Here is a 15,439-nt window from a genome sequence, read left to right as displayed (position 1 = left end):
ATTTGGAAAGAATTATCACTAAAACTATGACTGATAACACAAATATTACTCGTTGTTTTTCCTTACCTATCCGGTCCATTTCATCCATTTCATAGATGTCTGGAATTGAATTTTTAGTTTTAGGAAATTCATTAATTTATGAGTTTTAGGAAATTCATACATGCACAATTTAATTTATCTACAAAAACTTATTTTCAAGCAAAAGTCTTAAGATGAGAAGGTCTTTAAGAACAATAGAAAAATGAATTGCAAGTTTTCTCCAAACTTTTTAGCTGGTACTCTTTAAAGGCTGTTGATAGTAGAGAATGAGATCTTGGTCTTGTCCAGTTTTGATGGAGAGTTTCTGATCTCATTAATGAAGAGCTAGGAAACCAAACTGAATCCGGTCCTTTACTAGGTTACCTCAGTCAGTCTGATGAGGTGTTGGACTGAGCGCTCGGAGACCGGCTGCTGTACAACACAATAATACAAGCTCAGTTACAGTGAGAAATCAGTTCGTTGACATCATTCTTCAGTAATCTGTTCTGGTTAGCAAAAAAAAGAAAGAATTGAGGGCAGCTCATATGCCACATGTTAATCCTTTCTTGAATAAGATTTGAGGGCTGAGTTGGAAAGCCATTATAGATCAAAGAACATTTATGACATGTAGTGCCACGCAATGTACTAAAATAGCACTATTATAGTATGTATGGTGTTCAATTCTATACGGCTTTGCTCTCAGAAAATAACACTGCTTAGGTGCTCCAAACCCCATAATCCTTCTAAATTTTAATTATAGTGATGGAATCACTGCTAATCTACCAGTCCCGCTTGTCCTGCACTTGAAGTGCAGAGAAAAATCCCAACCCATGACCATGAAGGTGCTTCTTTCCTTTCATAAGCCAGGCAAAGCTTTTAATGTCAACCCAGATAGAGCTGTATCATTTGATGAATTTAAATGCAATTTTAATTTAATACCTCAGTAGTAGACGGCTCCTCAGCTGTCCCGTTTTTTTATGCGCCGTGGGTCGCTGTGGACAGTGGGATTTGCACTGAATGTAGGCCAGCGGGCTTCAGTCTTACGTCAAAGGCAGACAGATGCATTGTGCTGCTGAGGGGTGATTCGCTTTGTGTTCACGGGAGAGGCGACAACATGAAGACGGTCCTGTCTCTGCACAGGAAATGGGCTCACACCATCAAGGCCATCCGCATCCTCCAGGGCATCGTAAGGACTCGTTCAGTTCTCTCGCCTGCACAACTTCACCTGTCTTAGACAGATCGGCCGGAAGCTAACTTTTTAGTTTGGTTTGTTTGTTTGTGTTTGTTTATCTGGCTAGGACCATTCGAGTTTTGCCATATAGGTTGACTTTTAGATTTTAAATGTAATGGCATAGTATTTAGTAGTGGTATAAGTATGGTATATAAGTATAAGTATGCTCTAGAGTAACAATGTTCTTGCTTTTTGTGGGGGAAAATGTGGTAAAACACATCTACCTGTAACTGGAGGGCTTTTTACTATAGTGGTGGATTTTTACAACTGAAAAAAAAATTAAAATCTTGGTTATTATTATTATGGTATTTGCATTACATGCATTTCATACTTTGATGTAGAACTTGCTTTTAGGTTGATGATAACCAAGGTTTAGGAATGGTTTCAAAGTTTATCACACTGTTGTGGTGGTATGGAAAATAGATGGTGTTATAGTTTGTTTTCTGGGTAGATGTGCAAATGTAACAGGTGTTTCCTATTCAGAGAACTATAAGAATCAGTGGTTTACTGTGATGATAGTGGTTAAACACTTAAGCAACAGTTTATTAACAAAAATGCTTTTACGGTGCTTTTGCTTATCCAATGTGATTTACTGGTCAGTCACACTGTGCTTCGTTCATATTGATAGTATACAGTGTGGACAGGGAACTTTTTGCCATGGCTGATTTTGTCCCCACCACTTTGTGAAATATTTCACAGCAAAATGTATCAAATTCTTTGAAATAATCTTTCATTTTTGAGCAGGATTTTTTATTTTGTTCATGTGTTCTAAAACAAGTGTTTATGTTTATGATTGTTAGTAATTCTCTTCCCTGCACACATCTCGCACACTCCTCTCGGTTATCCATGCTTCACTATTATTTCTAGTTTTATCACATAATGAAATGCAAGCAAACATGTCCCCACACTTCCATTAATTCACTGACGTACAGATGCAATTTTTATTTTGTGTGCGTCATTGGCTTAGAAGTGTTTAACTTTTAAATGGAGTTTGATTTAACTTGTGCAATAATGTCGTTTTAGATTATAGGATGAAAAAACAAGAAGTTGAAATCATTTATACATTAAATGCTAAAAGGCATCAGATTGTGAGTTGAGAGTTATTTAGGGCAATACTGGGAATCATATTTTGCTGAGGAGATTACAGAGCAACAAACATAATCACCCATTGTGCGCACGGCTGGATGAAGAGGTAACACGGCGAGGACGTCACGTAGCTCTCAGACTGAAGCTGAAGGCCATATTTATAGTGTTTAACTCAATGGCCAGGCTTCCATTTAAAAGGATTACTTTCAAATAATGTAGGCTTATTATTTTAAAGGGGTCATCCCAGACATACATTTGTTAATACTTTATTTCCCAGTAGTCTGCATGAAGCCCAATGATAGTCAGTTTTTTTTTTTTCTTGCAGATCTCTCAATTTCTGTTGAGTTCAGATCCTCAGTTCATTGAGTCTTCAGATTACCTCATGTAGTTGCGTTGGAAGAGAAGTGCTCCTATAGTTTTTCACTGTGGCAGCACCACTCTGCAGATTTTGCTCGGTATATCCCTGATATCTGCTGTAACTTGACTCTGTCCATCACTGTCCTACATGTAAGCCTGTTCGTTCTGTTTCAGAACCCAGTCATGGAGGAGACGGTGTGGGAGCAGTACACTGTGACCCTACAGCGGGTGAGTACCTCATCCTGCAGGACGCTTGTCTGGAGAGCAACAGAGTTCTGATTGCTCCTGAATGCTAACTTCTAGCCTTTTTGTTTCTCACTGAAAAGCTTTGCATTCTGGTGTATTTATAGGAGCTTTTTGTTGCTTAAATGTGGGGTTGGGAATCAAAAATCGATTCCAATTCTGGATTTGAATACGTAAGGTCAGGAATCGGATACTAGTTGTACATTTTTTTGGGGATTCCTCTTATCGATTCGTAACAAATACACCCAAAATTATGTCAAAATATCCTCATAAACAGTCGGTTTTGTCTTAAGGGAACATAAACGGTTGAGAACGTATATTGTGTGTAATAGTATATTGGATCGATGCATTGTCTTAAAGTGACAATAGCCTAATATTCCTGCTGCCTTCTGTATAATTAATGTTAATCAAACAACAAAAGGCAAAAATAAAATTCACTCACTGATATTGACATACATTTATATTATAATATGGTATAGTAATATAATATACTATCTAACTATAGTTAGGCTAGTTGTTTTTACTGAAGTATTTTTGTTAAAAACCAAGAGTTCTTCAGCCTGAAGATTTTTGTTTGTGGTATTCAGCTGCAACTAAATATGTAGCAAAAAGACTTAGAATAAATGTGAATGATATGTAAGTTGTTTTTACCTTTTTGTAATCAAAATTAGAACTCGATAAGAATCAGAATCGATAAGCAGAATCGAAATCGATAAAATTCAAACAATTCCCAACCCTACTTAAATGTCAAGTGTGTAGTTTCTGCACCTCCAGCATTAGATCTATTGTGTAATCTGAAGAGTGCAGTGGCATACAGCCATTGCTGCAGAAGACGCATTGCATCATCATCCTGGTGAACTGAATCTCACATGTACTTGTTTTAATATAACTTATTAAATAGTTATTGCTGCCTGTACATCTGCATGAATTTAAATGTTTAATATAGTAAATAAATGAAGGGCTTCTAGGAATGGAAGCAAAGACATTTAAAATGGACACTTTGCCTTGATATAGGACTCCAAGATGGGCTTTGGCATTGCTGTGTCTGGAGGGCGGGACAACCCAAACGAAGAAAGTGGAGAAACGGCAATTGTCGTATCTGATGTGCTGCAAGGGGGTCCTGCAGATGGCTTGCTATTGTAAGCTATTAAACAATATTTAAAGCATCACAACCTTTAAGATTTGTAGTCCCATAAGGGCTTTTCACACTGTGCTTAACTCCGGGTTATCATCATAAGTCCTGCTTTTAACCCTCTGTAAAGGAACGTTTCACACTTGTAATTTAGAAGCAGGGTTTGCACCTCTTTACCTGGGGTTATTGCTGTGTTAACCTCGCATTGCAGTGCCAAACGTGTGCAGTGTGAAATGAAGCGGTGTTAGATGGTACGACTAGATGCTTAGCAACTGACAGCCAATCACGTGCCTTATATCACATGCTTTGGACCGTCACAGAAACACGGCACATTGTATTAACAGTCGTTTTAGAGATTGAGGGGAAAATGTCAAATGGTGACAGAAAACGCATCAACTGTAAATGAAGAGACAGTTTCATTCTTGTCTTTTATAGTCCAAATAGTCCATTCAGGATAAACTTGATAGTACGGTCAGCAATATATAATCCAAGGATGCGCAGCGCTAGAGCCTTTATGTAAACATATCGCATGCAGCATTCGTCCAATCAATGACACTGACTCCGAAAATATGAAAATTAGGACGTAAACCCAGGTTTTGGAACGTACAGTATGAAACAGCAGTTTATGAATACCCAGGATTAATCGTTAACTCCGGGTAAATTATGAGCAGTGTGAAACGTGAAGCAAGATAACCCAGGATTCCATTTACCCGGGGATAAAAATGACCCATGGTTAACTAGTTCACGTGTGAAAAGCCCTCAAGTGTTAAAGTGGAAAAGCATTTTTGTAGGAATACCAATAAAAAGTTTTGACAGTGAAAATGAATATGCTAATGAACACTAAATATATTTGAAAAGTTAAATAATATATTTATATAAATATAAACGTAAACCTAAAATTACATATCATATTATAGAATTTTTAAATATAATAACCAACAGATATTTCTCAATGTTCAAAAAATATTTAACAAAGTTTTCAGTGTTCTTTAAGCAATAGACTCAAAAATACAAATTAATTTTTTTTTTATTTTTTTTTTATTGTCTACCGACAATTATTCAAATGTTTAATTCATGGTTCAATTGTTAATATTGACTTAAGTGTCAGCACAAAAGACATTCCTCAACTGTTGGATTTGAACATAGTCAGTCACTTTCTGAAGTGTAAGAGCGTTGACTAATAGTATTTCATGATGATGTCCAGTGAAAATGACAGAGTGATGCAGGTCAACGCTGTGGTCATGGACGGTGCCCCACACACCTTTGCAGTGCAGACTCTCCGCAAATGTGGCAAAGTAGCCAAAATCGTGAGTGAAACATAAATGATTTGTCATATTGATTGCAGTAAAGACCAAGCACTTTTTTGTAGACAGTTAAAACAAAGGTTTAATGAATAATAAATGTTTGTTCCCATCCTTCATCAGACGGTAAAGAGAGCTAGAAAAATTCCCGTCAACCTGCTGAAACGCGCCCCATCCCCAGATGACCGAGTTTTCAGCGGCGACTACAACGATGACTACGAGTACGACCAGGACCGGCGCAGCGTGTACAGCGGGCGCAGTTACCCTGACCGGGGCGCCAGCCTGGAGCGTGAGCGCGAGCGGGACTACGAGCGCAGTCGCGGGAGGAGCATGGAGAGAGGCGTGAGCCCCGAGAGACCGTACAGACGAGACGGCAGCCGCGGCCGAATACTGGACCGGGAGCGCAGCCCCGATCTCCGTCACCGGAGCGACCACAACCTGGATCGCGACCACAGCCCGGACCGACATCACCGGAGCGATCGCACGCTGGACCGCAACTACAGTCCAGACCGGCGTTATCGCAGCGAACACATGCTGGACCGAGAGCACAGTCCAGACAGACGATACCGCAGCGACCGTACGCTGGACCGATCGCACAGTCCCGACACACACAGGCTGCCAGAACCTGCTCGCGGATACAGCAGAGAGAATTTAGCCAGTGACCACGAGCGCAAGAGGTACGAGCACCGGCAGGACGAGCCCATGAAGAGGAGTAACAGTCGAGACCAGCTGGATGTCTCGCCCGCACCTCAACGACACGAACCCCTGGAGAAGCCGCTCAGTGTTACTCTTCTAAAGAACCGGCCCAATGATGGTAGATGCGCATCGGGTTCATTTATCTGTTTGTTTTCCAGTTTCAACCTGCAGCTCACCCTCTTAACAATCTGTTTTCCCATGTTTGTCCAGAATATGGCCTCCGTCTTGGCAGTCAGTTGTTCATCAAAGAGATGACGAGCACAGGCCTGGCATCCAGAGAAGGCAAACTACAAGAAGGCGACATTATTCTGAAAGTAGGTCTCTGGAGCAACCACTCAGAATGCCTTGTGCTTCTAGTGTGGGTATCAGCAGGTCGGAGTAATAGGTCTTTGAAAGGTCTTTACAGTTGGTTGCAAAAGCGGTCTGTTAGGGTTTAGTGTAGGGTTAGGGGTTAGTTATGTTCCTGTGTACCTTTCGGCTCACTCATTACGACCTGCATCTATCCTTGTCTCATGTGTTTTGCTCTAGCATGCACTACTAATTCTCTTCAGAAAATGTGACAAATAAAAAATTATGCACTACCATCCAAAAGTTTAGAATAAGTAAGATTAAGACATTAAGTCTTTTATGCTCACCGAGGCTGCATTTATTTGATTAAAAATACAGTAAAAACAGTAATAATGTGAAATATTATTTCAAATCAAAATAACCGTTTTCTATTTTAATGTATTTTGAAATGTATTTTTGAAATCCATTTATTCACTTTTTGAGCATGGACCTGAAAAGGAAATTTCTAGCTTTAATGGATAAATCTTGAATGCTTTGGAGCACAAAGTTTGGCAGATTATTGCTGAAGTGAAAAAATGTTTTCAAGTGAACTTAAAAAGAAATTATTTATGAAAAATGCACAAAAATACCATTAAAATTTTTTATACGAACTATGTATTTTCCAAAACATATTTTACTCTAAAACTGTGAGAAAATCAACGCCATAAATCTAAACAAGTTGTGCTCCAAATTTGAACTGTGCTCTGCTGTACCAAACGTTTCCACTAGATGAAATTCGTCTTCCAATCATTTTTGACCGTGAACAGACCCTTTCGAATCATGTCCATGATTTTTTGTGTGTTTTTAAAATTTCTTTAAAAAAATCTTGCTGACCCTTGCTGAAAGTTAGTGTATGATTTGTACTTGAAGCTGTTTATCATAAGATCTTAAATTTGAAGTGCTTCATTTGTTCTTCATTAACTCTGTGTGTTTTGGTGTGTCAGATTAACGGGACGGTCACAGAGAATCTGTCTCTGGGCGACGCAGGAAAGCTGATCGAGAAGTCTCGTGGGAAGCTGCAGCTGATGGTGCAGAGGGATCGCAGTCAGGTGCTCATCCGAGTCCCGCCCATGGCAGACAGCGACTCGGAGATGGATGGTGAGCGGCTCTACATACCCTAACAGAGCAACATTTACAAAAAATCAGTCACAGCATTTCTGATTTAATTAAATCCCTCTGAAAATGGCTTGATGAGCAGACCATCTTTGGTTTTGCCATTGATGGATTTCCTGTTCAAATCAAAGGGCCAGTAGCCTTTACTTCAAAGCCATGAATGATGATTTGTTAATTGTTGCTGCTGTTGGTGTGAAGTGGTATTAGGGGGAAATACAGAGCTTTTGATTGGACAAAAAAAAGTTGTACGGCCCTGTTATTTTTTTTTAAAGGTTGAGACCCTATATTATGGCTGCTGATACAGGCATAAAATATAGAATTTTCTCAGTATATTGCATCAATATTTAAGATCCTTGCATCAGTTTAATTGATTTAATCCAAATATTGAATAAGCAATCATTCATATTAATAATTGTTTGCATTTATATACAGTAATTACCTTGTGATGTGTCTGATGTCATGAGGTATTTGCCGAATCTCAAAGAGACCTCTGACCTCTTAACTTTTTCTTTTTTTTTTATCTGCTGTACTGACACTGGATTGGAGAGAAAAGCTTTTGATTTTGGGAGGATTACATAAACACTACCCATAATCCAAAGCTTATGAAAAATGTCATTTTATCAACTCTAGTGAGACTTGTCCCATGTTTTGGAAGTCGTTTATGTTCTTCTGAAAATCCTCCGTATTGGTTTTTTGATCAAATAATATAAGCTGTTAGAATGAAGGAAAGCAAATCTGGTTTTAATTATTAACTTATTTTCTTTTGCACAGGGTTAGGGATTTGAACTCTTATCCCTGAATAAAAGTGGGATGTGTATAACCCATCATGCACTGTTTTCACTGCGAACACGAATGATGCCTGAAGCCTGTTGCAGTGTGATAATGACATCTACTGTGTGTTGCAGATATCTCCGAGATTGAGTCGTACCGCTCATATTCTCCTCAGGAAGATCGGCGGAGCCATCACTCAGACCTCTCGTCACACTCCTCTAACGAGAGGCTACAAGACAAAAACAGGTAATACTCTACCATACACTAAGAATTCAATTGTGACCAAGGATACATTTATATTTAAAAAATCACTTAATTTGACAGCATGATAGACTATTTTCCAAATGAACTGACATCACATTCAATAGAAATGTTGCTAATAACGGTGCAGAAGGAGTAACTGGTTTTCTGTCTTTTGTTAGCAGAGATGATCCTCCTAACAGACTGGCTAAAATGGGAGCGATGCCGACTCCATTCAGAGCAGCGCCAGCGGATCTGCCGCCTCCTCCTATAGAGAAAGATGAGCCTCGCAGCGAGTCTCCAGGTACCACAGTTCCTCCAGACTGCAATCATTCAGCAGAAATGGAATTATTGAATGCAATCTTCTGGTCATTTTCAGCATGTAGAATCAGGGGTCCCGCTCCTGGAGGGCCACTGTCCTGCAGAGTTCAGCTCAAACCTATGACTAAAATCTTATATCACCATATGAGTATTTTATTTCACAATAAATCAATGATGTATATTACGACATAGTTATTTTTGCTTTAAATAAGGTTTTTACATCAACATTTTTTATACCATTGATAATTCATAATTCTTGTCACCAATTTCAATATCACAAAAAAATAATACTAGCCTAGGTAAAATAAACCCCTAGCTTACTCTTTTTGTTGTTTGATTAACATTAATGTCGGATAGCAGCAGGTTTATTGAGCTACTGTCACTTTAAGACCGAATGCACTGATCTAATACAGCCTACTGATACACATGCACTTTATTTCTCAACTGTTTACATTCACTTAAGACATAAATAACTGTTTATGAAGCTACTTGCAAAGATGGTAATTTTGACACATAAGTGTGTGTTTTTGACCGTCCAAGTCCATTTAGGCGGCAAAAATAGCTCTGTTTTGTACACACATGCTCATTGGCTTCATGTGTGTGCGTCTCTCAGAAACCAGAAACTATCTCTCAAGGTGATGATACACAGGGCAACTTTTTGAGCAATGTTGCTGGGCAATCTAATCAAAGTCTAATCAGACAGCTAATCAAGGTCTTACTAAGCAGACTAGAAACCTCCAGACAGGTGTGTTGGAGCTGAACTCTGCAGGACAGTGGCCTTCAGGTCTGTTTGGACACCCTTGGACTAGAAGAAACAGATGATGAGAACGTGTTTTTATTTTAATTTTATGTTTTATACAGATCCTGTGGTACATTCTGCTCCAAAAATGGTTCCAGTAAAAGCCAAACCTCTGCCAAAAGTTCCCTTGCGACCCAGTCTGGAGGACCAGGAAATATACGGGTTTGTACTAGACTGATTCTTGGCTTTTAAATCCAGATTTTAAGCTAAACCTAAAAGCTATTCATTTAATCCTGTCTATAGTGAAAACATATTTGATAAAGGGATTTTGAAGTTTGGCATGCAGTTTACTAATCAACAACTCAACAAAAATTGAACCAATGGCCATTTAAATTTCAGTAGCCATTTTTGCCCTCCTGACACAAAGATCCCCTTTCCCCATGTGCTTGGATCCCGATTATTGCCACTTACAGATATTTTTAGGCAAACTTGTGATTCTAACGAAAAATATCCCACAGCCCCAACACCGTGATGGTGCGCTTTCTGAAGGGCGATAGTGTTGGCCTGCGTCTTGCTGGAGGAAATGATGTGGGCATTTTTGTTGCGGGCGTTCAGGAGGACAGCCCTGCCGAGGTGGAGGGACTCCGCACTGGAGACCAGATCGTGAAGGTGCAACACCACTGGCTCTACGTTTTAAGATTACGTGTCTTCATCCAAATACGTTTTGTCCACATTATCGACTGATCGTTTGTGTGTTTCTTTCCCTGCAGGTCAATAATATGGATTTCAGAGGAATGGTCCGGGAAGATGCGGTTCTGTATTTACTGGAGGTTCCCAAAGGAGAGGATGTGACCATCTTGTCTCAAAGCAAACCTGATGGTAGTTCAAAACACCCCACTGGTGTCACTACAGTTTATATATATATATATATATATATATATATATATATATATATATATATATATATATATATATATATATATATACTATTTTTAAATGTTTTTGAAAGAAGTCTCTTATGTTCACAGTAAAAACAGTAATATAGTGCAAAATAACTGGTTTCTATGTGAATATATTATCAAATGTAATTTATTCCTGTGATCAAAGCTGAATTTTCAGCATCATTACTCCAGTCTTCAGTCACATGATCCTTCACAAATCATTCTAATATGATGATTTGATGATCAAGAAACATTTCTGATTATTGGGGGTGCATTAAATTGATCAAAAGATAATAAGGACTTTTTCTGTTTTAAATAAATGCTTTATTTTATTTTATTTTTTTATACTTTGTATTCATCTAAAGATGTATCACAGCTTCCACAAAAATATGAAGCAGCAACAGTTTTCAACACTGATAATAATAATAATAAATGTTTCTTGATCATCAGTTCATCATATCATAATGATTTCTGAAGGATCATGTGACACTGAAGACTGTAGTAATGATGCTGAAAATTCAGCTTTGATCACAGGAATAAATTACATTTTAAAATATATTACAAAAGAAAAGTGTTATTTTTAAAGTGTAATCAGATTTCTATTTGTCTGCAATGAATTATTCTTGTTTTATTTTAGTTTATAAAGACATCCTGGCGTCTGGACGAGGGGATAACTTCTTCATCAGAACTCATTTTGAGTACGAGAAAGAGCTTCCCCAGAGCTTGACCTTCTCCAGAGGGGAGATATTTAAAGTGGTGGACACCCTGTACGACGGAAAGCTGGGTAACTGGCTCGCCATCCGCACGGACAAAGACAATCAGCTCCTGGAGAAAGGCATCATACCCAGCAAGAGCAGGTGAGATCATGTGACTGTATGTGGATCACACTGCAGAAGTCTTCACTCTTTTGCTTAGTTTATGGTATTTCTTTAGTATTTAGTAGTAGGACAACTTCTCTTGATGTTAACGTGAAATCAAAACCGCCCCCTGAAATGACATTTTCTATTTGCTGACATCTAGTCACACAGTCACCCTTTGACATTGACTTTAAAAGCACATTATTTGTTAGGTGTTTGAGTGATCACTTTGTTTATCAGAGCGGAGCAGATGGCAAATGTCCAGAATGCACAGAAAGGCTCTGCCAATGACCGAGGAGATTTCTGGAGGCTGAGAGGTCAAAGGGCAGCCAAGAAAAAAGATCTTCGCAAGAGCAGAGAGGATCTCACTGCTACACCAGTCACTACACGCTTCCCAGCCTACGAGAGAGTGGTGCTGCGCGAGGGTACGCCCAGCATGCTTTACTTCACATAATATGCATTTAAAAAAAACATTTCAATGTGGTTTTCTGCTTAATTTGAAAAAAAAAAAATGTCTACAGTTTTTTAAAATTTTGAATTAAATAAGATTTTATTATTATTTCTATTTTACAGGAGTATTTGCCTAATATGCTTTGTTAGTTTATGCATACTTTTGAATAATTTAGTGCTTTTTAATTTGTTTTAAATGTATTAAAATGCAAAGATTTTTGGGAACACTTTACTTTAAAAACGCATTATATATAAAGGCTATACTTTAATAACGCATTATATATAAAGGCTATACTTTAATAACGCATTATATATAAAGGCTATACTTTAATAACGCATTATATATAAAGTTAATTAAGTAAAAAGTGAATGCATTAATTATTCCACTTTATGAGGCACTTTATGGTCTCATGAATAATTGTAACCAGTTATAAAAGTTATAATACATTATAATACTTGTCTATTCATTTTTACTCCTTTAAAAAGTATAATTCATTATAACACAACAAACAACCGATTTCAGACTCAAGGAATCTGCAAATATTATAATGCATTTAAACTTTGGTTACAATTATTTATGAAAAGATATAATACATTATAACATATGTTACGATATAGTGCTTGTTTTGTTTCTTTATACATACAATTCAATATTTTTTATAAATATTTGAATTTTTTTTATAAAGTGAAAACATTAGGGGTGTGACGATACACGAGACAAGATGATACACTATATTGGGTTCACGAGAACGAGAAGATATTTTAACATTATTTTTAAGAAATCTTCAATGATGAAATATATGACTGGAAAAATAGCCTTTTATTCGACTGAAAGTCACAAAATGCAAAACAATGCAGGTGCTTTTTGAAATGTTTTAAGTAACCTAAGGCTGTCACTAACTATTATTTTGGTAATCGAGTAATCGGTTCATTATTTTGACGATTAATCAAGTAATCTGATATTTGCCAGAAACTCAACTCAGTGAACTTGATATCGCGAGACAGCTTTTCACCTCAGCGAGAAGTGTCGTACCGTTTTTATATCGTGAGATCTCGTTTATGTACTAAGACTTTTTTCTTTGTCTCTCCACCACCAGCTGGGTTTAGACGACCCGTCGTAATATTCGGCCCCATTTCAGACGCAGCCAATGAAAAACTTGCCAATGATCTTCCAGATGAGTTTATCGTTGCAAGTAAGCCAATCACAACCTTATAAAATATCTCTGCAAATATAGTGGTGTGTGGATGAGATTTTTGATCTGTGCGTGTTTTTCTTGTGACAGAGACCGAACCTAAAGACGCGGGCTCCGAGAAGCCGTCTGGTGTGGTGAGACTCAATACGATTCGTCAGATCATCGAGCAGGTAAACACCCCACAGTCACCCCTCAGAATCTCGGGGGGAAAATTCATTCATAGCTAAGAAACAATCTTTTTTTCTCTTGTTCATAGGATCTACACGCTCTGCTTGACGTCACTCCAAAGGCTGTAGACACCCTAAATTACACCCAGTGGTATCCCATCGTCATTTTCCTCAACCCAGATAGCAAGCAGGGGGTGAAGACCATGAGGAACCGCCTGGTTCCCGGCTCCAACCGCAGCTCACGCAAGCTTTACGAACAAGCAGTTAAACTGCGGAAAACCTGCTCACACCTGTTCACTGGTGAGTCTGATGAGCCGTTCCTCAGGAAATGTCCAAATATACTTATAATATACACTATTTTAGATTATCGACGTCTACATTTTGATTCTTTATCCAGCTACCATTGATCTGAACTCTTCCCATGATGCCTGGTTTGGAAGTCTCAAGGAAGCCATACGAGAACAACAAGATAAAGCCGTCTGGGTCTGTGAAAGCAAGGTAAGCATCTATTCCTTACATAATACAATATACACGGTTACAATAAATGTTGTGCTGCTTTGTTTCCTTAAGATTTCCTTATTTAATTAATCACATGTGTTAAAAAGGACCTGTTATGCTCTTTTACAATTCTCTTTGTTGGGCGTTTACTAGAATAGGTTTTCATGCTTGCATGTTCAAAAACACATTATTTTTCACGTTTGACATTGCAGCACCTCTCTTCTAGTGGTGTAACAAAACATCGATATGGATGGATCGATACATTGATCAAATTACTAACAATACGATTTATGAAAATGTATCAGTTGCACGTGTTTTAAGCCTTGCCAATATAAGCATTCGAGCACAAAAAGACACGAAAATTATGTCAAAATGCCTGTGTTGGTGAATATCCTAGTAAACACAGTCGGTTATGTAAACGGTTAAGAAAGGAAGCGCACGTGTGACCGTATATTAGATCTGTGCATTCAGTCTTAAAATGACAGCAGCCTAATAAACCTTCTGCCGCTTGTCATTAATGTTGGTCAAAAAGTAAACTAAGGACAAGGAAAAAACTCACTGCTCTTGTCTGAATAACTTTTGTAACTTTAATAAGGATTGATCTGTATTTAATTTATACAGTGAAGACTATGTATGGGATAATGTACATCCAGCCAGTTGTTATCGCAGAATACGTTTTGTTTTAAGTTTGAGTTTTAATATTTTATTAGCTCACAAAACACCGCTGGTGTGGATGCTAATTTAGTTATCTTAATATTTTTGTTACATTTGTAAGTTAATAAAAATGTAACTGGGAGTGTAAGATAGGCACATAATATCAATATGTCGATCAATATACCTCTGGATCAAATCATATTGCTGAATCTTTTTAGGAATCGGCAAATATCGTAACGCTGGCTAAGAGAATCAATATCAGATCGTGTCGTCACCCTCCTCTCTTCCCGGTCTGTCAGTAACGCTCTGTTTAGTTTCTGTCTCTATGAAGCCCCTCCTTCTGAAAAGCACAATATGCTCTGATTGGTCGGCTGGATCAGCGTGTTGTGATTGGTCAGCCGCTTCGAGTGTGTTTTGGAAACAAGGGTTATGGTACCCTTACCATAACCACCAGTTTCAACACACTACTAACTAACTCAACCAGGCCTCATCCCTTTATTCTGCGTATGACTGGGCGTGAATTATTTAAATGAGTTTTCTTCCGGGAACAAACGCGTCACAATATTCCTCAAGACTACAATGGAGTCGTTTCAGAGTTCAGAAACAGCGATACTGATTTAGAGAATAACTCCTGCTGGAGGGACTTTGTGCTTTATAACTTTACAGAGCTTTTACACTCTAAAGAAACATCAAAATGTAAAAAAGCATAATTGGACTTCTTTTTTTATTATTAAAATGTGAAATGACAAATGATCAGACCTGTTAGAGCTGAATTGTGTGTGTGGTTTCAGCTTGATGGACCTGAGGAGGACTTGGATCTCCAGGACGATCGCATGTCATACCTGTCGGCCATGAGCGCAGACTACCTGAGCATGGACAGCCGCTTGAACAGCGATTACGAGGACACGGCGGATGAGGGCGGCGCGTACACCGATAATGAACTGGACGAGTCCACCGACGACCCACAGCCCATGTCAGCGATCAGTCGCTCGTCTGAGCCTGTCAGCGAGGAGGTTAGTGTGGCTTCCTGTCAGTTTACCTCTGTTGGGCATGTGATTCCAGCCCTTCACATCTAGCACTACCTGGAAACACTGAGTCATTTGA

At 38.4% G+C, this 15,439-nt stretch overlaps 1 protein-coding gene across 3 annotated transcripts in view; it reads left to right on the top strand.

Annotated features, from left to right (window-relative positions):
- The window catches only part of tjp2a (tight junction protein 2a (zona occludens 2)), a 37,905-nt gene that overhangs the window by 19,509 nt on the left and 2,957 nt on the right, over positions 1-15,439 (top strand). For 2 of the 3 annotated variants that reach the window (XM_082157586.1, XM_082157585.1), the window contains exons 3-20: positions 2,867-2,920; positions 3,950-4,074; positions 5,272-5,374; positions 5,492-6,182; positions 6,275-6,378; positions 7,336-7,489; positions 8,410-8,521; positions 8,698-8,819; positions 9,698-9,797; positions 10,094-10,244; positions 10,346-10,454; positions 11,154-11,373; positions 11,614-11,798; positions 12,921-13,016; positions 13,107-13,186; positions 13,273-13,483; positions 13,581-13,681; positions 15,127-15,348. In XM_082157586.1, the coding sequence (XP_082013712.1) occupies positions 2,876-2,920; positions 3,950-4,074; positions 5,272-5,374; positions 5,492-6,182; positions 6,275-6,378; positions 7,336-7,489; positions 8,410-8,521; positions 8,698-8,819; positions 9,698-9,797; positions 10,094-10,244; positions 10,346-10,454; positions 11,154-11,373; positions 11,614-11,798; positions 12,921-13,016; positions 13,107-13,186; positions 13,273-13,483; positions 13,581-13,681; positions 15,127-15,348 (2,931 nt within the window). In that variant the 5' untranslated portion in view covers positions 2,867-2,875. The remainder of the gene's footprint in view (positions 1-2,866; positions 2,921-3,949; positions 4,075-5,271; positions 5,375-5,491; positions 6,183-6,274; positions 6,379-7,335; positions 7,490-8,409; positions 8,522-8,697; positions 8,820-9,697; positions 9,798-10,093; positions 10,245-10,345; positions 10,455-11,153; positions 11,374-11,613; positions 11,799-12,920; positions 13,017-13,106; positions 13,187-13,272; positions 13,484-13,580; positions 13,682-15,126; positions 15,349-15,439) is intronic. The other variant, XM_082157587.1, reaches the window with a different exon arrangement.

The sequence above is a fragment of the Leuciscus leuciscus genome (genome assembly GCF_965113295.1).
Source record: "Leuciscus leuciscus genome assembly, chromosome: 24".
Taxonomy (NCBI): Eukaryota; Metazoa; Chordata; class Actinopteri; order Cypriniformes; family Leuciscidae; genus Leuciscus; species Leuciscus leuciscus.
This window is presented reverse-complemented; position numbering and strand designations above follow the sequence as displayed.